Here is a 25,066-nt window from a genome sequence, read left to right as displayed (position 1 = left end):
ATATATATATATATATTCTGAAGGTTCCCCGGACATGCCAAGTTTTCACCGTGGATATTTCCAATTTCTTCAGAAAGTTCCTTGGCAGAAATTGGGCACATCAGATGCTCATTATTTTCCAGGAACGTTTCTGAAGTGTTTTTACAGTGAATTCTGTGGTCGAGCGTTGATTTAAAAAAAAAAAAAACTGTGGTTGACAACGGCATTTGAACTGAATTTTTATGTTATTGATGTGAAAGAGACTTTCAATAGAACTAAATAAATTGGACTATCTAACACATCAGATGACTTGTTTCGCCGAATAAGACGATGATATCAAACATCACTTACTTTGTTTCAAACATTTTAGTGATTTTACTCATAGTCAGATTTCAGTTTTTTATTTATTTTTTTATTTATTTATCTTTTCAATATTTTCTTTTTCAACCTGTGATGGAAGCTAAAATAATAGCGTGAGTTATAGAGTCATAATAAGAAAGCATTTTGCTTTGAAAAAACAAGAATGCTATATTTAATTTATTGCTATTATATCAACCAGATGAGGGATCTCCCTCGGAAAGTTTTCGAAATTGGAGTCCTAAAAGCGCAGTTTTTGGACCATCTTTGATGACGCTAGAAGTTTCGAAAGTGTTCATAAATTAAAGTCCTAAGAAACGTGATTTATAAAGGTCATATTTTTCTTGACGTTAGGTTAAGGTATGGAGTTTAGAGATATTCCACTGGTAATTTTTCGAAACTGAAGTTTCAGAAACGAAGCTTGATTAGACGATCTTAGATGACGTTGGGAAATTTGGGGAAGACGTTTTTAAGAGATCTTCTTCGGATTTTTTTTTTTAATTGAAGTCTTGAAAACGCAATTGCAGGGCATCCATTTCGAAATTGAAGTTCTAAAAACGCAGTTTTGCTCAATCATCTCTTTCTGTTAGAAATGTTTGACATCCAAGCTCCAAAAACACAATTTTAGACAATATTTTGTGATGTTAGGGAAAGGAGAGGTTCTGTAGCCTTTTCCAGGAAACTATTTTTAGGAGCTTTAAAAACACGATTGTGGACCTTCTTTTGTGCGAACTTCACTGCAAAAATGAGGATTCGGGGTTCAAAGTTATCTTTCTCGCTCATACCAAGAAATTGAAACTCCGAAAACATAAAATTTTGGACGATCTTCAATGACATGGGGGAGGAGGTCTCAAGTGCTCACTGCCTAGAAACTTTTTGAAAATTATGGTCGTAAAAACGCAATTGTAGGTCATTTTATGGCGATGTTAAGCAGGCCCATTATTTAGATCTGGGGGGGGGGGATTATAAACATAGTGGACTTGGGCATTTTGAACGTATTTTGTTGTTTTGCCCAATATAATGTATTGAACACAATTTATTGTCCCCCCCCCCCCCCCCCCCCCAAGCTCTGGAATTTTTTGAAATGACGGGCCCGATGTTAAGGAAGGAAAAGAGAGTTTCGGTGGCCTTCTCCCGGACTTTTTTCTTTTCTTTGAAATTTTAAAACTTTTTTCCAAACAGCTTAGGGGGCTTGATCAAGTATATCTCCTTTCCCCTGGATCAACTCCTATTTTAGACCTGATCATAAGGATTCCAACTTCGTGGGGGGAGGGAGTGTAGAAGAAACTTGCCTCTATAGGAATTTTTCTGAGGAAAGAAGTATCGCTCCTGAGAATTACTTGACTTGAAACTGTTTTTCTTAACCATCTTCCTTGAAATGTTTATCAAGTTTTAATTAAAGAGAGGTAGGGAAAAAAAGAAAAACAGAAATAAAAGAATTTATGAAATCTTTGATAAGTTTAAAAATGGCATTTTTTTTATTGTGCAATTTACCAGGAAACCATAAATCACGAAGAAAGAAATCTGAATAAGTAGCAATCAAAAAAGCATAATAAAACATGCTTTTGGACGCGTGAATTATTTACTCGCGTGTCCTGGTTATCAAAATATGAGGTCATAAAGTTTGCCAGAATTTTAAGAACAGTTAAAAAATTTAACGAGTTTCTGTGAGTAATGAACTTTAGACGTTTGCTGATGGATTTCCTGCCGCGTACACGGTGAAAGCGTCGGCGAGAAATTTGTACATGCTTTCAATTTCTCGCTACGTCTTTAAATTTGGCGCTTTTCTTAAAACTTTGGCTGACTTCAAGACCTTATATTTCGATACCGGGGATGCAAGGGTAAATAATTTTTGTTTCGAAAACGTCTCAATATGCTTTTTCGATTACTACCAATTGATTCTTTTTTCTTTATTACACTATTCGTGTGGTTTCCGTTAGAACAAAAGATAGGTTCCGAAAGTTACACGCCCCAAAAGTTCAATTTCAGGTCATCTTTTAAAATGCAGTCAACCTTTTATGTGGAAAGATATGTCATCATCAGGATCTTCTCTCGGAAAAATTTTCTAAATTGACTTCGAAAATCGCTAATTTTAGGCAGATGAAGGTTTAATAAAATATATTTCCAAGCTGTAGTCAAAATGCGATAAACTTTGGCGACGTCAGGCAAACAGAGGCCCGTCAAAGACCATTTCCAAAATTACACTGTTAAAAAAATATAGGCTTCACTGCCCCTCCCCCGCCCCACTTGCGCCATTTAGTACAGCCTAAAATTTTGTTTTTTGGACATCATCGAAGTTCATCTAAAACTTGCGTTTTTGGAACTTCAAATTCAAAAAAGTGCTGGAACGAATCCATGGGCATTATTCCCCAGACCCTTTCCCTAGCAGTACTGAAATTGGCCTACAGCCATGATTCACAGATTCACAGATTTCGGACAGTTCGGACTTTTTCACAGTTTTTAGAGCCGAAACTTAGAAAAAATTTTAGGGGAGAACACCCGAACCTTCCTCCCCCCCCCCCTCTTCCTCTTAAAACTACTAATGTGACTATTCTCTTTACAATATTTTAAATCTCTATCACTATATTTTTATCTTCTTTCAACTTAAAAATATTTCGTCGGAGTAAGTATTTTTCTTTGCTTAGCTGTGATTTTCAAAATGACCTTTTTGTTGAAAAATTAGAAATGTAAATTTGTCGACGACCCCTATCAAGTTACCATGTTTATTTTCCTATTTTTTTTTAAACTGGTGCTTGCTATGGGTTTGTGCAATATACTGAATGCTTCTTTTTCGCTAAAAAATTTTTTTGAAACGTACATTTCGGTGACCCTTTGTTGAGTAATCTGAAAAAATACACGACCTTGGATGATCCTAATCAATATTTTAAGATTGCATTTTCTTTTAAAATTTTTAAGAAAAAATACTTTTTGCAACTGTTATTCTATTTTTTTTTCCGTTTATTATCACTATTTTAATTTTTTAAGACAGCAAAGGTTTTCTTTTCATTTTTTGTCTCCCCCCCCCCCTTATCATAATGAAATTTGAGGCCCCATTTCTGAAAAAGTGGGAGGTTGTAGCACACCCGTCACTTCCATGAGCGCAGCTATGGCAGGTTTTGGGGCTAACATCGTGTAGAACCCCCTTTGTTAAAGCCATATTGTTGTCTCTAGTTTGGTAATAAATGAGCATGTAAAGGCTTTTATGATCCAATCTAATCTCCAAAAGAAAATTACGACTCTGCTAGTTTGAACATTTTTGAATAAAAAAAATACTGTATTTAAATCAAATATTTTTGTCGTGCGAAGGAGTGCATTTTCTTTGTATTTAATGAAGTACAAAAAGAATTTTACAGTCTTTTGAAGAGCAAAATGCTTCATTTTATTTTGAAAAAGTGACTGTAACTTTTATTTTATAGAAGCTAAACAGCTTCACATATCTGGAGGACTGCGTGCCAAGCGCCTCGTCTCCGGACACACACCAAGGTAAAAAGTTTTATTGTTTTGTATGAATTTGTAAGAATATGGGGTTTTTTTTATCTTAAATTAATTAAACTTACCATATTTTGCAGCAGCATTTAGTTGGAATGGACAGTATGCAAAATATTTTCTTGAATATATTATCGTAGAACAAAATGAATAACCGAGAAAGAATTTACTTTATTCCTTTTATTCTCAGCTGAAAGGTTTCGCCAAATTTGTTTAGGGTTATAGTTTTAGTATAGTGCGAGCAAAGTAGCCTTGGCGAGATTTTGCGTTTTTAGTTAAACCATTTTTAATTTTTATCATGAGTGGAATAAATGGTAGTAAGATTACAGAATTCGATAAGTGAAAAGAAATAATGGTCAATCAACTGAAAAGAAAACTACCCCCATATATCCGTGAGAATTTTGTTGATGATTTGCATAACATGACACAATTAAATCGTAACTCAGAAATTAGAAAAATCGAAACAGAAAATTTTTAAATTAACCGATTCGGGAATTCGAGAGAAATAACTCAGCTACAAATGGGAAACAATAAGCGCTAGCCAAGCAAGGCAAAAAAGTATCATCTTCTTTCGATAACAATTTGTAATGTCATATTGAATTTTCTAGCACTAATTGTTATTCTTGTCAGGCCACAATTATTATTTAGTTTTATCAAGAATTGATAAATATCGAATTCAACATCGTGGAAATAGCTGCTTAGAACTACGAACTACGTAGTTTGCATTAATCTTTGACGTTTAGTAATGCTTTTTGAATTCTCATTTCTTTCTACGTGGGCCAGAATATTCACAAGACTTTGAAAATTAATTTAAAAAGAATAAAGCGAAAAAATCATACGTACGAACAAAAATCACAAAACTTTTAGCATTTTCTTCGTTACCATGTGTGTTTGTTTTAGTTTTTAAGTCCGCCATTAGACAGTGACTTCAGTGCCCCCTATAGTTCGTTGGATTTTATTATTAGGTATTATTAGGAGTATAACGGAATTAAAAGCTTAAATCCGTTTATCACGTGACCATTTTATTTTATTTTCTTCATTGGTTGCGTTCGACGAGCTCGCCCGGGAGCGACCGGTTAGTTAATCATGTGACAGCTAATGATCACGTGCTCCAATCAACCAATCAACAGCTGAAAATAGTAACCGGTAAGTAAACCGATAGATGATAGAACGCTGCGGTTTGTAACCGGTTACTTACCGGTCGACCAGTGAGATTCGTCGAACGCAATCACTGAAAGCTAACGTTCGACGAGCACGACTGGTAGCACCCGATTAGTTAATCACTTAACAGCTAATGATCACGTGCTCCAATCAACCAATCAACTGCTTAGGATGGTAACCGATTCGGTAACCGGTTTATCATAGAACACTGCGGTTTGTAACCGGTTATTTACCGGTAGATCGGTGAGGTTCGTCGAACGCAACCAAGAGAGGCGAAGTCTGCGAAAATTTGACTCTCCTCACTCTTATTTAACTGCAACTGCAATAATTGTTTTGAACTCATCCCGCGTCTCGCATTTTTAATTAACTTATTTGTTTAAATGTATCGAGCATTTATGTGATGTCAGTTTCAGGATCTGAAGTTTTAGACATTAAAAAATTCTTCAAAGATCAACACATTGTTGTTTCATCAGAATGGATTGAAGCTTGTGCCGCTTTCGTAAAGCAAGAACATTCTGTGAGATTTCGCTTATACGTTTTCTAATATTTTCTGTTATATTAATGACTCATGAATTTTAAATATTTCAGGGGTTACAGCTTTCAACTCAGAGACTGAGGAATTATGTCTATGAACAGTTTCTCGCTGCCGATTTAGAAGAAATCCAAGTGCCAGTTCTGCCTCGAGATTTACTTACTGTACAAAAAACCACTTTGAACGGGCCCTATGTTCTTCAGGTAATAATACCTTTGTACTTCTTGCAAAATTTTGAAATCGTAATTCCTGAATACTTCATCAGATGTTGAGTTTACATAATTTACAATGGCTACATGCGAAGACCTCAATCTTAATGTTTTACCCATCAACTTTTAATCAAACTTGGCAAAGCCACATATGGCTATTTCAGGGGTAGGAAGCGTCCTAAAATTCCTAAAATTTTATCCCAAAATTCCTAAAATTTCGAGTTTTGTCCTCTTTCCTGAAGTCATATCCTGAAGCAAATTATTGGCGGATCTTTTTTGATCTTTCTGAAATGATTTTTTTTTTTAAATTATTATTATTTTATTTATTTATTTATTTTTTGCTGCATATTTTTTAAAACAATTTGCTGACAACTTAGCAATTCATACACACTTAAAAATAAAAGGTTTTTTTTTTCCTAGTTACTGTTTTATATTTAAATGAGTTAGTAATACTTATGATAATGTAATGTGACATAAGATTTAAGAAAAATTGAAAAGCAACAAAATTTAAACCAAACGTCTGTATGTTTTCTTATTTTCTCAAATTAAAATATCTTTGAATTAAGAAGTAAAATTTTGAAAGAAACTTAGACCATAGTATAGTTTTATTCATAGTGAAAAAAAAAAAATTGTATTTGTTTGCCAATTGTCGAGTATTTAAAAATGTTTACAATGCGGTTGAAAAATATTAAAGAATTCGGCCTATCCGAATTTTCCATTTGTCTGCCAAATATGTGGTACACTGAATACCAATTAAATTTTAGGTGCAACCCTAGTGACAACTAGTCTTAACTTTCAATCCACTCTGCACTATGCAACTAATTTTTGAATCTAAAGAATAGAACTATGCATAGCAAAAAAACGGCACTTTTTACAAAATGCAACTATGAGGCTGTCCAAAGATGATGTCACACTTATTTTCAACATTTTTGACCTCCTCTCCCTCCTTTTCTCACTTGTCACATTATGTTTCACCAATACAGTAGGCCAGGCCCGTGTCCAGATTTTCGTAAAGGGAGGGGTTTTAATCTTACCAGTAGGGGGGGGGGGAGAATTCAACCCCCTTACAGCTTTTAGTTTTACGACAAATTGCCGATCCCAGTATGGCGTTTATTCACATGTAAGGACTGCTGTATTCTTGAAGGATACCTCTAGCTGTACAAGTTACCCAAGTATTCCTTCGTTTCACAGATTCGCTTTAATCAAACTTTGCTTGCTTCTTTTTAATTAAATCTGTTTACTATGTAGTATATTGCAATGAGTATTAAAAACTCTTCACAAATTCTTTTATAATGTAGAATGTATATCAGGTTGTTATGTTCTGAAATAATGCTTAATAAACTAAACAAGAAAGAGCTCATTGCAGATGCCAATTACATAGCCAAGCACAATCACTAATGCATCTTCATAGATGTAACATATGCCAAATTCACCATAAGCTCCTTACAATAAGCAATATTCTTTCTTTGCATTGGTAGATCATTCAACAGTTCGTCCATCACACTTTTTCCGAAATATTACATCAGTTTGTAGGGCTTTAGCAGTTGTAAATCGCAAAAGACTTCAGAGAGAAAATTAAAATAAAATAAAAACGCTGAACGCAAACTTTCTCATTAAAGCAAATTTAAGTCAAATATACATTTTCTTCATTTTGCTTATTTTTTCCCCAAGGGAGGGGTTTAACCCCTAAAACCCTCCCCTTGGACACGGCGCTGCAGTAGGCGCCGACGAAGCCCTGTATTGGTGCTTAATGTGATCATGGTCATGGCTGCCACACTTCCGTCCAAGGGACGGAATTCCCTCTTTTCAAAAGTTTCGGCCATCGTTTTTTTTTCATGTTCAAAATGGTTTATATAGATGAAACAAATCTTTACTTTTGAATCTCTCACTCACAAAAAAGGTCTTATTCTTCTGAGGACAAAAAACCGGCCCATCTGCTAAAGTTAAAAATATAAGCTGTTTTTTTTCCAAAAAATAACTTATAAGATACTCAATCTGTTGATTTCAACCATTCTTATCTTAATCTGGAAAATTTCGTTAAAGTTTTTTTCACAATGCATCTTATAGCCAAGAATCTCATACCTGAATTTTTTTTAATTACTTTTTTTTTTGTATGAATTATGAACTATTTATGTAACATGAACTATACAATCTGAAGCTTTTTTTCTGCAGTAGCAAATAGCAAGTTTTTAATTGTATTTTATTATTAGGTTCTTTTTCTACTTTTACCTCCTAAAAATCTTGGACAATGATATGTTATTTTTTTATTTAGGTTTTAATTTTTACTTAATCTTACAATTTGGTTTTACTATATAGTTACAGCATCAAAAATTAGCATTATATATGTCTAAAGCATCAAACAAACTAAGCGCTAACATTTTGGTGGCGAAATGGAACCACGCGCTTTTCAGTCCTGGCCAATTTTTAGAGTGGCACCCATGATCATGGTTAATGTTATCATTCTCTTAATATTATCAGAATCACGAAGTCCCGGAACACTTGTATGTAAACACGCGTTAAAAAAAGTCGGATATTGTAATCAGCGTCTTCGTTTATTGTTATCACTTTTTCATAAACTTTCTATTTTATCCCCGTTTTTATTCCTCAACTAACAGAAATACATATGCAAACCCTCACGAGACTAACTTTCTGTGTAACATTTTGTGGTTTTCAATAGCAGTTCAAAATTTTTCTAGGAATGAAGCTACAGAAAGTTCGCCCCCAGTGACCACCAGTCTTGCATAATATAGACGAACGCACGAACGGCGTTCGCAGAAAATTTTTGGCTCTGCAGAAATTTATTTTTCACTACTAACGTTAATTTTAAAAAAAATTCTATAAAACCCCACATTTTATTTCTGTTTCTTCTAAATCTTATGCAAAATTAATCTAAAAAATAATTATTTCTTCTTGAAATCGCGATTATAGTACGCTAATTACTTAAAAGACAAAGGAGTCAACAGTTGCAAATCAAGTCGAGACCGCTCCTACTATGACTATATAGTTTTTTATTTTACACAGCCTGGATCGCGTAAGGGGAAAATTCAAGTACATAAAATAAACAACTTTACAGACTACGGAACGATCACTCCCGCTGTAAATTGAGTTCAAATGCGTTGGCGTAGAAAGAGGGGGGGGGGGGAGGGGAGCACTAATTTAAAACTTTTTTAACAGATAACATGCAGAAAATACAGTATTTATTTTTGCAGAAATACTTAATTTCAAACAAATAAGTAGTTTTGTTGATTTGTGTACAAAATCAAATATCTTCTTAAAATTTTCAAGTAAAAAGCAGGTAGCTCATGTTTTATCAGATCTACATGAACTTTTTCACTGTAAAATGAAAGTAATAATAATGATCATGTGATTGATATTGAGCAAAAAATAATAGTTTAAGCAGTTTTCTTCAGTTAGTGAAAAGTAAGCATAAACTATATGCTGTTTTAAAATAAATAAATAAATAAATAGAAATAAAGTTCCCTCCCCCCCCCTTTTTTATATTTTTGTATAAAAGCGTGAATAAGGCAAAATAGTTATTTGCAGAAAATTTTCCAGTTAGGATTTGTGTTCGCAGAAAGCTTTTCATTTTATCTAAGTCTGGTGACCACAGACTCCACCCAAGAAAACTTTCTTTTGCACCTAAAAAATTCAGTCGCTTAACATGTTACAGGCATTGATGTAGGACCTTCATTGTTGCCATTACTTTGTAAACTATTAAAGAATTGTGTCGAAATTGAAAACAAAGCGAAGTTAAATTAAAATTTAAACAACAAGCAAAACCATGCTGGAAAAGATAGAAAAGCTGAATGTGCTTTGAAACTGGTTTACGAATGTCAGGGAAAATAGTCATATTTTACTTTCACCTATTACTATGTGATTAAAAATTGCGTAATTTAGCTTTAACTTTTATAATTCAGATATTTCCATTCTGTTAATTTAATAATTTAATTTAAAACTGTTTTCAGTTGAGTCATTGTGATTTTAATTTGTGGTTGCCAAAATAAATGCACTTTAATTGGAAAAAAATTATTATTTTGTGTCTCCTGGATTCTTTTCGGTTATTGTTATCAGTCGGTTATTGTTATCAAATTGTATAACAAAAAGTGTGATGTCGCACTTCTTGTTATCCTCTCCCTCCCCCTTGACATAGGCTCACAATTTTCAGAAGCCCCTCAAAGAGTGACATCATTTGTGAACGCCTTATATCCACCTTATTTTATGTTGTACAGAATCTGAACGTTTTCTAGTTTCAAGAAAGAGCCAAATCCAGAAAAGTTTCAAGAAGGCTTTTTTTTTCCCTTCTTTCTTCTAACATATCTGATTTACATCTGCCTTAGGGGTGGGGGGTTGACTGCTGTTTTTATCTTAAAACAAATAAAATATAGAAATTTATAGAGAAGTACCGAGTAGCACTTTGGCCGAGTAGCCGAGTACCGAGTACTCGGCCTTTCACTACTCGGCCGAGTACCGAGTTACCGAGTACTCGGCCTTTCACTACTCGGCCGAGTTACCAAGTACCAATTATGTTTTAAGAAGAACCACCGACACACATGTGATGAATTTTGAACTTATTGGAATAGTAGTATAGACCCGCTTGTCCATATAATAGTTTTTAAAACTAAATTCCTGCGGAAATTTAATTATGCATCATATAAACAATTTTGTTTGTGTCAAAAATTTTACAAAAAAATTATTTTTAAAATTAAAAATAAATAAATAAAAGGTATGATTAATCAAGTTGGAATTAAAACAAATTACAGTGAAATCACTCTAATGCGGACACTAACAGGACAATTTTTTTTTCCCGCAATAGAGAGGTGTCCTCAGGACATAGGTTTAATAATGTTATTTGCATTGGAACTGGGAAATTAAAAATTATCCACATAACAGGGGTGTCTGCCTTTGAGAGGTGTCCGTTAGGAGGGGTTTCACTGTATACCAATCAATTATAGTTCTAGTTCGCCAAACATAATTTTTAAAAGCAGATAAAACAAATGTGCAGGAACACTGCAAACACGTGTTTCTGACCCCCCCGTTACAAGGAACGTCTTTTTCAGTGCATAACATGTGAGCTAAAGAATGTAAAGACATACGACAAATAAAATCCGACTTTTGTCGGATGCCTTTAAATCCACGAGCTCCCATTTTGTGCATTGAAAAAGAAATTCCTTGTAATGCCAAAACATGTGTCTGCAGTGTTCCTGCACTGTGCTTTTAACGTTGTTTTATTTTCTTTTATTTTTTAAGCAAAGGTATTTTTATATTTTTTATAACTAATTTTTGTTTGTAGCAAAAATCCATTTTTATTATAAAAATTCCTTATTTTCTATACTTACCTTTTTTGCATAATTTTTAATAAATAAGTTTTATTAACTTTGGGGACATTAAAATAAAGATTTATTCCATTGAAGCATTACAAACTTCATTTTTCTCAAAATTTAAGTTTGACTTATAAATTTTAATTGTAAATGATTGCAGAATATAATGCTTGCTCTGTTTCCTATAAATTTTAGTATCTGTCTTGGACAATACTCAATTTTTTGCAACTACTCGGTATTGGCCGAGTATCTGATCAGAATTTGGCCGAGTACCGAGTACTCGGCAAATTGGCCGAGTAGGCCGAGTACCGAGTAGTTACCGAGTACTCGGTACGTCTCTAGAAATTTAGCCAAGGTGATTCCCAAACCTATTCTTTTCCTTTTCAATTGATAGAGTATTTTAAAATTCTTTTTTAAAAAAATAAATAAATTTCATAATAATTTCAGTGTAACGTTTTGACCCCCCCCCCCCCCCCAACATCATTGAAGATTGTCCAAAATTGCATTTTCTATTTTTTCGGAACTCAGTTCCAACTATACCAGAGGAAAGTCACTGAACCCATTCCTACTTACACATAACGTGTCTACAATCGGCCTATATTTTAGGCTTACATTTTGAGAAATGCCTGGGAGCCCAGTGGCAGAAATGCCGCGACACGGCGACGATGTCGCGGACAACGGAACCCTATCGCGGACAGTTCTGTCCACGCTAAAAAAAAAAAATAAAAAAAATTGTCCGCAAAAAAAAAAAAAAAAATAAAAAAAAATAAAAAAATAAAGCTGTCCGCACCTGTCGGACATAATGAACTGCTGACGCAGGGAGAGAATGATCACACACCTGATTATTCTTGTTTGCCTGCCTGTGGCACTTATAAACCAAAACAAAACGATCTTTTTCAAATTGTTTACTGAAAAAGTAAATCTAAAATCAAAATAACGCATATTTCTGTGTACAAAAAAATAAAGTCGGCATATTTCTGTGATGCAAGCGATACTTAACTAACGTAGTGAATAATTTTGCTTGTTTGTTTTTATCATATTGTTAGCAGTGTTATAAAGTTCTCTAAAAACTCAGTGTAAGAACTTTTTCTTCCCGCTAATGACTTTAAAAAAAAAAAAAGAAAGAAAGAAAATTATCATCGCATTGAAAATGCGATCACTTCAAATACGGTTACCAGCTTTAAAATTATCGCCATTTAGTGTCTGGTGTTAAACCTTTACAGATCCTTTTTTTTTTTTTTCAAGACTCCGAATTTTCGGTGAATATGTCAGTGATATTAATAAAATTCAATATGCACCCCTGTTAAATGGTAATTCTAAAATTATTTTATGTTAATAAACTTTTTTATTTACCTTTTTTATACTTTTATTGCTTCCATTTTGATAAATGCAATCTGATTGCATCCGATATGAGAATTGAAATTTTACTCTTTTTTTTCAACCTAACTTTGCTTCATATGGAGGCAAATAAATGAAAAGTCCATTAAAACACCATTTTAAAAACGAAATTCTGTTTATGTTTGAGTCAAAAACTTAACTGCTGAATAGATGGTTTAATTTTAGTTTTTCTGCAACTGTGTCTATAGATATTAATGAACTGTTTATCATAGGCTTCTAAAATGCAATTCTAAAACAATTTTTAAAAAATTCTTTTATGAGCCATTTTTATACTTTCAAAAAATGAATTGATTTTTCACAAATAAAATGGACCCTGTGAAAAATCCTGGACAAAGCCCTGTTCAATAGCCAACACATGTTTGCAAATGTCAGGTGCCCACCAAGGACAGAGGGGTGAGGGGTCATTAGATTGCACCATTGAAACTTTTAGGAGGTAATTTGAGAAAGATTTAAGTCTCAGTTTGGGGGAGGGGGGTCTCTTTCTTGGGAGGGGAGTGCTTCAAAGAATTTGGGGAAGTGAACCATCGTCTTTGGGGGGGGGGGGGGGGGGGGGTCCTGCCTTATTTCAAAAATAATTATTTAAAAAGACTGGTTTATTTTTTTTATTGAAACCACTCCCGAAATTTTGCAGACAGATTATGAAGTTCTAAAAGCTTGTCGCAGACAGCTACAAAACTTTTTGCCACTGGGCCTGGGAGAAGGCCTCCAAACCCCTCCTCCTAAAATCACTAAAGAATCTAAATTTGTAGTTTCGAAACTTCAAGTCCAAAAATTTTCCAAGAGAAACATTCAAACCAGATTCCTTTGTTCAACATTGTATCAAAGATTGCCTACACATTCATTTTAGGACCTCAATTCGGAAAAAAATTGCGGTGAAAGGTCCCTCAGTAGATCGCCCCCATTGCTCCTCCCTTGTATCCGTCCTAGAGAAAGAGAAAAAACAAATATGAGCAAAAACAAGGCTTTCATATATAGAAATCTATCTATATATATAAAAATGAATGTTTGTCTGTATGTCATCCATGAACTCAAAAACTACCCGGCAGATTTGGCTGAAACTTTCACCGTTTGTTATTTTTTGGTACCGGGAATGTTTATAGACCAGTTCGAAAAAAATCCAATCGATAGTTCCTTTTTTATTCCAATTTAAGTCACAATCCATTGGATAAATACGAATAAAATTATTGGCTGCAGAAATTCATTCGCGTGAAAGATCTCATTGATAAGAAGTTAGCTGTTGCCATTTTTCTTGAGTTTGAACAAATAAATTCTTTCTTTATTGTTTTATGGCTTTTCATGCAACGGGGGGGATTTAAAACTTTTTCTATTTGATATTTTTAGCGACTGATTGATCTTGCAAACTGCGTGAGTACAAAATTTGAGTATAGTCACGGCTTCACTTGATACCTGGACCGATTATTATGAAAATTGCTATATATATATGTATTTTTCCACGGAGAAGGTGCATAATATGCTCATTGAAGCCACTCGTCACCAGGTGGCACTGCAGAGTAGCAACTTCTGCCCCGTTCAACCGATTGTCATGAAAATCAGTATAATGATATATTTTTTTGTTGGCATAGCAACACGCGTCGGGTACAGCTAGTAGTTGATGAAATCAAAGTGAAGTGAATGATTGCTTTATTTTTGTATTTTCGAAATGTATGCGCAAAGAATTTGATATAGATGCTGACCCAGATCTACGTACCCACAGTGCAGGGGCCCACTGTAATAAAGGGGCACGTGGCTCTCAGTGGCGTAGAAATCCAGTATGCAAATAGGGTCATACTGCTTTTTTGCACGGAGGCCCAAAATTCATAGAACCGGACCTGTATTGATGATTTGTTCAAATGTATTTATTTTTTTTTATTGCTCCAAATTTTTATATGTACAGTAGAGTCTCGAAAATCCGAGATAATCAGGGCACATGTCACCTCGGATTATTCGGAAAATTCTTCCAGATTAAAAATTTACACTATTTGGACTACAAAAGGAGGAGAATTACTTCCTTGTGCCTAGAAAAGGAAGTATGGTCATCAGGAAAAATTTGTCACTCAGATTTCAATATAAATTTCCATTTTAGTTACGGCTAAACGAATTAAGGCTTTAGATTTTCACGATGTCTGCGTATTTATGTAAATTTGTAGGCAATTAGGCATGTATTTTGACTGTGCCCGAATCCATTTCGCCAAATTTTCCATGAGGTTTGTATACATGTGTGTGCCTTCTTAAGTGTCTTGGTTAACACAAAACAATCAGATATATAATGGTTGAATATTGTTACAAATTCTGTAAATAGTAATTATTTTTGTGATTAATTTGTTGTAATCTATCTAAATTTGGAGTTAATTCCGTTATTTTTCATCTAAAATTATCTTAGAAACGTAAACTGTAAATAGTTTCTTGTAATGTATATCCAACCCCTTAACATTCAACTGAGGTATATGGTTCCCCCATTTCTGAATAATAAGATTTGTGAATGGAATAAAAAGAAAATATGAGAAAGTTGTAGAATTTTGTCAAACTTTCCAAAGCAGTATAAAAGCCGTGTGGCTTTTGAATGGAAGAGTAAGTTTTGCTTGTGAATCGTATCAGCCGTGCGCTGAAGAGCATGTATTTAGCTCTGTGTGTATTAGCCTTTGCGCTGTGTTTTTGCGTATTTTGAAGTAAATATGTGTGGGACGTTGAGTTTACGGTGTTCATTGATATTTGCTTAATTGCTGATGAATTATTTAGCAGTTGTAACTACATTTCCTGTACATAGCTGTAAATAAATCTCCTCAAGAACTGTGTCGTCATTTAAAGAAAGTTTGAAATGACACCGAACACGTTACAATATTAACTCATGTGGCATTAAGTTGTGCACTATTTCTTTTAATCGCTATCGTATCATCCAAACGGCATGTTAACACATTTTTTGTGGGAAATCAATGTCCATTTTACATATCGAGTAATTATTCTAATGTCTTTCTTAATTCGTATCTTGTAGATGATGAATATTTGGTACCACTTAGGGCTAGTGTTGTTGAAATAAATTTCATTCAATGTACCCTACTTTAATTAAGCATTTTTATTTTAACACAGAACGTAGTTAATAAGTTTTACTGTGACAAAAAAAAATCTGTTTTCAAATTTTAATGAAAATCAGTTTTTGAGATGCTAAAATATTAACTTGAACTATAAATGAAGCACCTCGGATTAAGCAAAACCTCGGACTTTCGAGACTCTGATTTTTGAGATTCTACTGTACATTGAAATTGCGTAACAAGGAGCTTCAAGGGACCTCAGTTTTTTTTTTTTTTTTTTTGCAATGGCAATTTTGTTGTTACGAAATTCAAGAAACGTAACGGAAATTAAATCTGAACTGATAATTTATTTTGATGAAATGGATATTTTGTTGTAATGGTATTTGTTGCATCAGAATTTCACTGTATATATTTTTTTGGCAACAAGGATAAGTGAATAAATTTTTTGAAGTAAGAACTTCCAATTTTGCTGCTTTTGTTGGATATTATGCAGAGCCAACAGCTGGGCCTTCCTTTACCTCTCTGGACAACGAGAAATAGCCCCCACACCCACACACACACACTCAAAAAAAAAAAAAAAAAATTATTTGGGTTTCATAAAAATATTTATTGGTAGATATCCCCAGACTTATTTGTGCCCAAATATTATCAGCAATTGATTGCTTCAAAAATCTATATTAATATTATAAAGAGAGAGGGCAGATTTTTGTATGTTTATGTGTGCGAGGTAATCTCTGGAACCATTGCAGTTATTTGAAAAATATTTTCATGGTGTAAAAGGCGCATTCTTACTAAGTGACGTAGGCAATAAATTATGCATATATGTACTTATACTAATTTTTTAAACCAATAGTTTGTCTTCACTACCAGTTTATGTTTCGTACAGTTCTATTCTTAAATATGTAAACTCAGACTTTGATTGTCCCGCACTTGCAAGTACAAAATAAGTAAAGGTTCCTTTTGAACTGAATTCTACAGAATGGAAGCAAATGGGGAAAAAAATCACCTTAGTGGCTGAAGAAGCACCAAGACCGTTCATGTATTTGATGCTGCAGAGGAAAAGGTATATGGTATTCTATTTGCGTTGCATATTACGAAACATTTAAAATCATTTAAAATTGCAGGATGTTAATGCATCAAAATTTACTCAAATAAATTATAACTGGGATTCGCCTCGAGCAAATTAGTTTTTAAATTCAAGTAGTGCTGACAGACAATATTAATCTGTGTTTCTAAAATTTGTAATTTTGCATGCATTTCGGGCTACTCTTTAAGGTTTTTTATCAATACTAATATTTTAAAGAGAGAGGGTTTATTTTGTATGTTTATATGTTACTGGTAATCTCTTGAATCACTGCACCTAATCAAAAAAAATTTTCTCCGTATGAAAGGCACAAACTTGCACAGTAAAATCTATATTAATATTATAAAGAAAGAGAGGGCAGTTGTTGTATGTTTATATGTTCCGGACAAGATTGATACATGATTGCAACCTACTGAGTTAGTACGTTTCCAATCATGCAACCAAATTAGTAACCAATCAGCGACTCGCCTTTGATACCAGAATGCAAATTAATGTTTATTGGCCTACCTGGTGGAACTGAAACAAGTTTGAAATTTAACCAAAATCAACAGGCAGACTGAGGATATGTGTGTAGTTTTTTTTTTTTTTTTTTTTTTTTTTTACATAATTGCAGCTATTTTACTTAGTGGTAGAAAAACTGACCACTCCAGATTTAAACTATTTTGAATGTCTCCCTTCAAAAAGTCTCCATATCCGTTGTTTCATTTAAAAAATAATGGGCAATTTGGCAAGCGTCTTCAAACAGTTTGCCCAATAATGTATTACGGATGTTTGAAGAGCCATTTTTTGAATATAGAAGCCGTGGATTATAAAAAAAAAATAATAATAAGACAACATTAAGAGAGGCATCATTTTCGCATTTGCCAGTGACTCTTACCAAACTATTCCTGTGGTTCCCTTGATGAACACGTGCAGTTATACTTTAAGCCTATTTAAAGTCGTCTCCTTTTAGGAATTCTGTACGATCTCTGTATCTTAAGAACACTTTTAAGAGCCCATATTCATTCTACTTAAATTAAAGGCGGTATTCCAATAATTTCGTTGCGAAACTTTAATTTGTCTTATGTATGCAATTTAACTGGAGTCCAAGTAAAATCAATAAGGACTAATATGATTTACCGTATTATTCTTACTGGACCAGCAGCAGGTCAGTCAGGAATATTTCTTGAAATCCTATAGTCCTTGCACATTTCCACTCCCTATATAAGTAATTGCAATTTCCAATGAAAATCTCTTATGCCATCACCATCATCAAAACTGAAGGTCAAACGTACAACATTACATATGGGAAGATTATATTGTTCACGGGAAAGTATTTGGTTGGTCTCTCTTGCGTAGGAAATGAAGTGAATCAATTTCTTTCAAAACCTCATAAAAATGAAACAAAAAATGTTGTATACCATGATATTTTAAAACAAAAAAAATCTGCATAATATTTATTTAAGGGGAGTCAGTACCCTAAATACTTTCAAAAAATTGATTTTTTGATTTTTATATATTTTGAAACTCCATTTCAATACCTTTTTAATGATACAAATTTCTTGATCGTGCTCATATTAGAAGTAAGTTAAAAAGTGCTTCAAAAAAAGGTAAACATACGTTGATAAGGTATGATTTTCCCCTTTAAATTGCAATATCTCGAAATGGTATTTTTGAAACTAAATGTTCCTTTTTCTCAGAAACTAAATTGTGTTAGGATTTGAAATTTTTATCACCTATTCCATATATCTAGTTGCATATACTAAAGTAAAATTTTTCTCATATTCCAAAAATATTTTTTTATACAGCTGATTTCGTGTTGCAAAATGGCATTTTTGGAAAAAAATACAGTGACTTACGCGTTAGAATTTTTTAAATAAAAACTAAGCTTCCTTTCTGTAAAATTTTACTTCAGTATAGAGAAAAGAGTCTACTTAAGGTACAGAAAAAATTTCATTATCGTATCTTTAATAGATTTTCAGAAAAAGATACATGAACCTGTGCAAATTAACATTGATGGTATAGGGGGTACTGACTATCCTTAAGACAGATAATTTTTCAACCCGAACAAGTTCGGGACGGGCTCCTAGTAACACCTATAAATAAATAATAACCTGAAACCATGAGGAATGTGTCAAAGTGTTTCTGCTGTATTCCACCATTTTGAAGGGGAGAATTTGGGATCACATTTCATTTTTCCTGTCTTGCACTAAATATTGTCAGCAACTTTAAAAAGTACATCCCATAGCTTTGTTTCATAAACGGAAATATTAATGTAACTTCTGTTTTTAGGTGGATGGCATAAAAGATGTTAGCAAGCCAGCATATTCGCAACTGAAGCAGCTTGAAAACTCGGTGAATACAAATGAGGAGTTTTCTGCTACTCCAAGAGCATCTGTACCTGAAGTAAACTTTATTTTAAACCTTTCAAGTACCGTATATACTAGCGTGTAAGTCGCGAAATTTAATACAAAAAAAGAGGTTTAAAGTTAGGGGGTCGACTTATACGCTGGGTAGAATTTCCAAAAATTTTCCCTGTTTTTTTTTCTTAGAAAAAAACACTTCAAAACATGAAAATTTTTCCGATTTTAGTCTATTCCTTTTAAGCAGATTCTAAAGAAGTAAATACTTAAACATTCTGCTATGATTTTACATGGTCTGAGTGAAATAAAGAATAAATAAATACAGTAAACAGCCAACTACGCAAAAAGTGTAGGGATCGCCAAATTCGCGAATTTTCCCGATAGTCGCGAATTAATTCTCATTTTTTAAAAATAATGTAATACGACTGCAGCATAGTCTTTGATTGATATAAAATCAAAATAAAAGCAACAATTTTTTAAAATCGTAACAGCAAATTCGAACCCTTTACAAAAATCTCGATCGCAAAAGTGAACCCTTTTAGAGCAAAAGAATAAAAATCGGACGTTTTTTAACATAAAAATGTTCATTACATTTCGTTTTTCTCCTTTTTATAACGTTTAAATTCAAAATTAGCGGCAAAACGCTCTTGTTTTTTTCCAAAAATAAAGATTCGACTTGTATGCAGGTTTTTTATTTTTCTCCTAAGAGTAGGAGGGTCGACTTATACGCAAGTATATACGGTAACAGTTCTCAAGCCAGTTTTTCAGTAAAGTATATTTTATCATACAAATCCGCCATGCTCTATCTTTAGTAAAACTAAACGTTTTATTGAATGTCAAATGCGTAAGGATGTTGTTTGTTTTTCAGTACTTCGAACAGTCTTTTATTAACCCTTTTGGCTCAACTGGCAGGACAGCCCTGACAATATAAAAATTATCAGTAAATTACAGCCCATTAGCCAGGGCTAAAGCAGAAATATGCCGCCAGCTCAGTCATTTCCAGCCGAGGACTGCAGTTTCATGCTTATTAGCACTCATCACCCCGGCATAGGAAAGTGACCGAAGTGGAGATGAAAAACCTCTTAAGGAAGCCAAGAGTGCTAAACAAATTGGTAGCTAATATAGAATTAGCGGAGACCAGACGTTTCCTATGCCAGGCTGATGAGTGCTAATAAGCATGAAACTGCAGTCCTCGGCTGGAAATGACTGAGCTGGCGGCATATTTCTGCTTTAGCCCTGGCTAATGGGTGGTAATTTACTGAATATACCATGCCTTTCCTTCAATCTTAGAGTTGAACCGAACCATTGTTTCGGTCACTCGTCTGGTCTCTGCTAATTCTGTATTAGTTACCAGTTTGTTTGGCACTCTTGGCTTCCTTAAGAGGTTTTCCATCTCCAGTTCGGTCACTTTCCTATATCGGGCTGATGAGTGTTAATAAGCACAAAACTGCAGTCCTCGGCTGGAAATGACTGAGCTGGCGGTGTAATATAAGTATTTGCTAAGTTCTAGCATGTTGATGCACCGTTTGACAAGACTTTGATTCTTGTTTTAATTTTTTCAAGTGCAATGACAGTATACAGTAAGAAAAAATCAAGTGGGACGAGTTATTAGTTAATTCATTTTGAGTTTATGATATGATTGCAAATTTTCGAAATGAGTTGTTTTTTTAACTAATGTTAACTTATCAAACATGTTTTTAGTTAGACTCAAGCTTTTTTTTTTCATTTCTACTGTTAAAACCAGGGTAGAATTTTGGACTGTCCTGGTTTAGGGCAGGACAGGAGGTTTTTTACCGTCCAAAACTGTCTAAAAGTGTCTTAAACTGTCGAAAAGTATGTTAAAGCTAAAAGGATGCAATCCAACCAATTAGTATTTCTTGCAATGTTCATAATGCATCATAAATATTCATATAAGTTTCAATTAATAAGTTTTTGATAATATTTTTCTCCAAAATGTTTATTTAAAAAATAATTTACTTAAAAAAAATTACTAATAACTATATTACATAAAAACTTCTATATGTAACAGTTGGTAGCATTATGAAATTAAATTCACAACACTACCAAGACAACTAATTTCAGTTCCATTTATGACTCAAAGGAATTTTATTAAATGTGTAATATTTAGGTGTAAAAAAAAGAAAAAAAAAAGCTTTATTTATGTAGTGGTTTCTGCATATGAGTTTTGCATGTTGTTTTTGCGAAAAATATGTTTTAAATCATAGAGTAAAGAACAATAAAATGATGATTTAAAAAAAATCACTCGTGTTTTAAAACTTGTGCAATTTCTTTTTTAATTCATATTTTTAATGTAATACATTCTGTAACTGCAGTAAACAAAAACTGTAGTAGCTTGACACAATTTTTAGAAACAATTTATTGGCCTTTTCTTAAAGTAGTTTGGTGATTATTTAGTTTTAGATCATCAATAGTCAAGAGAAGAAAATCTACGCAAAGCTATAAAAGAATCTCAAAGATATTTTTGTTCCTTCAGTTCTATTCATCCTAAATTGTTCTTCTTCCTACAAGAGATTGGATTTTTGTCTTTAATTTAGTGTTTGTCCTTTTGTACTTGTCTTTATGCTGTTTTTTTTTTACTCAAAATTATTATTTTTTATTACTCTTTTGGTTTGGTTCTCAAAATTTAAAACTTCGTTTATATGCTTTTTTCGTATTAAGTTTTCCAAATTCTAGAAGTTTTGTGTTCTTTTCTCTATAAACAATTTCTCTTCTTTGGCATACTTTTTGAATTAAAACAATCATTTGGCAGAGTATAGCCTACTAAAGTTCTTGTGTCGAAAACCCCAACATAACCAACCAACCAATCAAAAACTCATTTATTACAGTTAAGTCAATTACTGCACTATATTTTGAACGCTTTCATTTACACTCATGCATGAATATCAAAAATTTGGTTACTATTATGAAAAGAAAAAAAACTCATGCGTACAAATCAAAATTTATAATGAAGAATTAAAGTTCTGTGTAACTAGCTTAGAATTAGCTGTATAAATAAGTTGAATGTTCACATTGAATAAATATTCAATATAAAACACAACTTTGACACGTTTTATTCTGTTTTTGATATTTTCTCACAAAATGCAGTTTCTTTAAAAAAAGTAGTTTTGGACACTTTCAGACAGTTTTACACAGGGTTTTGGACAGGACAGTAAAAACCATGGTAAATACCATGGTTTTTACCATAGTGTTCAAAACCTTGCCAAACCTGGTTAAAACATTTATTTACTACTGATTAGCTCATATATTGTTTGGAATTATGTTTAAAACATTTTAGGGATTTTAAGAATTAGCATCCGAAAATATTTGTGATTTGTCTGCTGACCTGAAACCACTAATTCTTTACTCATCCAAAAAAAATAATAATACTATGAATAAAGAGTGGGGGATGAAGTTAATATTTATTATCAAAATTTAATCAACTTCTTATATTTTAGTAGTGCAGAGAAACTTATGTATCACAACAATGTCCAAAACAATAAACCAGTTTACAATAATAATTTCTTTGGTCCCCAAAAATTCTCATTTTTCTAATGTATTTTCGACATACTATTGCAGTAATCACTTTTCATGTGCACTTGTTTGTAATGATAATTTATTTTATTTATTTACTTATTTATTTTTTTTCTTCTAAAAGCAAATTTGCTTATTCAATTCCTCGGCTTCTCTTATTTTAAAAACTATGTCTCGATTATGAGATTGCAAACTATAGCAGTACTAGTGGTACTTACATAGCTTTCCCATTGTAGAAAATTAAAAGGTCATTTGGTTCGCTTGTATATTTACAAATAATGGACGATGAATTTCTCGCCAATTTGCTATGTTAATTTGCTTGCTCATTTTATGGTAATTTGTTCGTCCATGTGATGATAATTTGCTCAGTAAACTGTTCTTAAAATTGGATTGCAAAAAGAACAAAATCGAATTTTCCAAAAATCGCTTCCAGGTGCACACCCCCATGCTACAAACTAATCTTGTGCCAAATTTCATGAAAATCAGCCGAACGGTGTATGCTCTATGCGCGTCACAGACATCTCGACAGATATAGGTACAGAAATCCGAACATCCAGCTTTATTGTTAGTAAAGATTATACTATCAGAGCAATTAAAGGAAAAGCTGAACTGTACTTGTATTTAATTGATGAGAAATTAAAATAAGTTGATGCAAAAGAGAAATAAGGAATTTCTTTGTCGACTATAGCTTCTTTTTTTTTCAATAGAAAAATATTAGAAGTACAGTGGAAAAATGCAAAGGGGAACCGAATATATACCTCTGAAAGGTGCCATTAATGGCGATATTGTCCAAACTTTCATTGTGTAAAGATGATCCTAATGCTTATAGATTCAAAAATGCCTTATTTCGCGTACCTAATACAACACCGCCACAAGTCGAAAATTGCCCTTTTTGAGTTATGTAGATGTCCTGGTGCATTTTTATTAGTTCTTTTAAAATGCAAGATAGCACCAAAAGCGACGAGATGTGTCAGTGAGTTACTATAAAAATTTAAGCTAAGGTGCATTTCATTTAAATTGAATTTTCTCGAAAAGTAGCTTTTGCACTTTTACTAGGTGTGCAATATGTTTTTGGCAAATCCTCACAGAAACAGTCATTTTCATGTCCTTGTTATAACTTACGAGGGTTGTTTTTTTTATCAACTTCCGATGTGGTATAAAAATAAAACTAGTGAGAGTAATTAAATAAATTTATTATCAAAAGATAGGTACATTATTAGTTACTTTTCAACATAATCACCATTTAAATTGAGGCATTTTTCATACCTTGGTACAAGCTTCTTAATACCTTCTTCATAGAAGTTTGCCGCCAGTGAGTTGAGATGGGTTTTCACGGCGTTTTTTGTAGCCTAACTTGTTACCTCACTTGTAACCTTATGATAGTGTATAGGGCTGAACTTGAAGTCTCAGGAAACTGATCGGATAGGTCCGTAATCGTAAACCTCCGATTGGTTCTTACAGTTTGTTCAACTCGATCAACGAGGTCTTCGTTTGCGATCGACTTTCGTCCTTGGCCCTCTTCATCATGAATGTCCCCTCGTCCATCTTTAAATTTCCTACACCAATCCTGCACTGTCACTCATAAAGCTTTCACCGTATACTCGTTTCATTCTACGGTGAATTTCTGCTTCGGATAACCCTTCAGCTTGCGAGCAGTGAATGACACTTCGCAACTCACACTTGGCGGGAGATTCTATCATGGTAGCCATGTTTATGTGTCGCTAGATAAACTGGTAATGGCGTCGGACGCCCGAAAACAAGTAAGGTTGTAGTGGGAGAGGTGCGCAGTCGACTGCCGCGCATTGCTGACCGATGCCGCTCGCTCTGCCATCTAGCGGCACGATCGGAAGTTGAAAAAAAAAACAGCCCTCGTACAAATGTTTTATGACTCATAATATGTTTAGGGTTTTAAATGCTTTTTAAAGTAGAGTTTGACAAGATAATTAAAAGTAAAATTTCTGTATTTTATTTTAAATGTCTTTGATCTAATTCTGAAGTACCCAAATGTCATTCCTTCACTTGTCCCCACTGTTAGTAAAAAATAAGCAGAAATTATTTCTAAGCACGTAAACAATAAGTTCACATTTTTGTAGTTTTTATTTCAAAAAATCACTAATTTAGTGTAGAAAAACATTAAAATTAAATTTTCATTCAAAATTGTTTCATGTAATTATGAAGTTTGTCCCCAGCGGTTAGTGTCATTCCCTCACAACAGTTGATTTCTTTTCCAGAATCACAATGAAATAATTTTTTTTAGCCCAAAGTCTGGTAAATTGCAACTGGAAATTCAGAAAAACAGTGCAATATTTGTTCTTCTTTAAGCTGTCAGAATTTTTTTCATTAAATCTATGTGAATGTGTGAAACCAGATAAGGGTATTTGCATCTGTCATTCCCTCACATCTGTTTTAAAAAAGAATGCAATAAATCTGAACAGTAGTTTATGAACCTTGACTCAATTTGTAGGTTATTTTGTTTAATCCGTACTTTCATTAATTCGGATGACCTGAATCCCCTATTAGTCCCAATTAATGAGATTCTACCATATTTCAATGTTTTATCTTTTTTTTTCCTCTCTTTTTTTTTTTTTTTTGGTTCTTGTGGTAGAAAAATTTTAGTCTCAAATGCATTGTGTCTTGAGTAAT

At 33.3% G+C, this 25,066-nt stretch overlaps 1 protein-coding gene across 1 annotated transcript in view; it reads left to right on the top strand.

The window, feature by feature from the left end:
* Positions 1 to 5,383: 5,383 nt before the first annotated feature.
* Positions 5,384 to 25,066, top strand: part of LOC129227904 (recQ-mediated genome instability protein 1-like) — a 56,774-nt gene continuing 37,091 nt past the window's right edge. The window contains exons 1-3 of the mRNA XM_054862525.1: positions 5,384 to 5,500; positions 5,572 to 5,718; positions 18,822 to 18,935. Coding sequence (XP_054718500.1) covers positions 5,384 to 5,500; positions 5,572 to 5,718; positions 18,822 to 18,935 — 378 coding nt within the window. The remainder of the gene's footprint in view (positions 5,501 to 5,571; positions 5,719 to 18,821; positions 18,936 to 25,066) is intronic.

The sequence above is a fragment of the Uloborus diversus genome, chromosome 8 (genome assembly GCF_026930045.1).
Source record: "Uloborus diversus isolate 005 chromosome 8, Udiv.v.3.1, whole genome shotgun sequence".
NCBI lineage: Eukaryota > Metazoa > Arthropoda > Arachnida > Araneae > Uloboridae > Uloborus > Uloborus diversus.
This window is presented reverse-complemented; position numbering and strand designations above follow the sequence as displayed.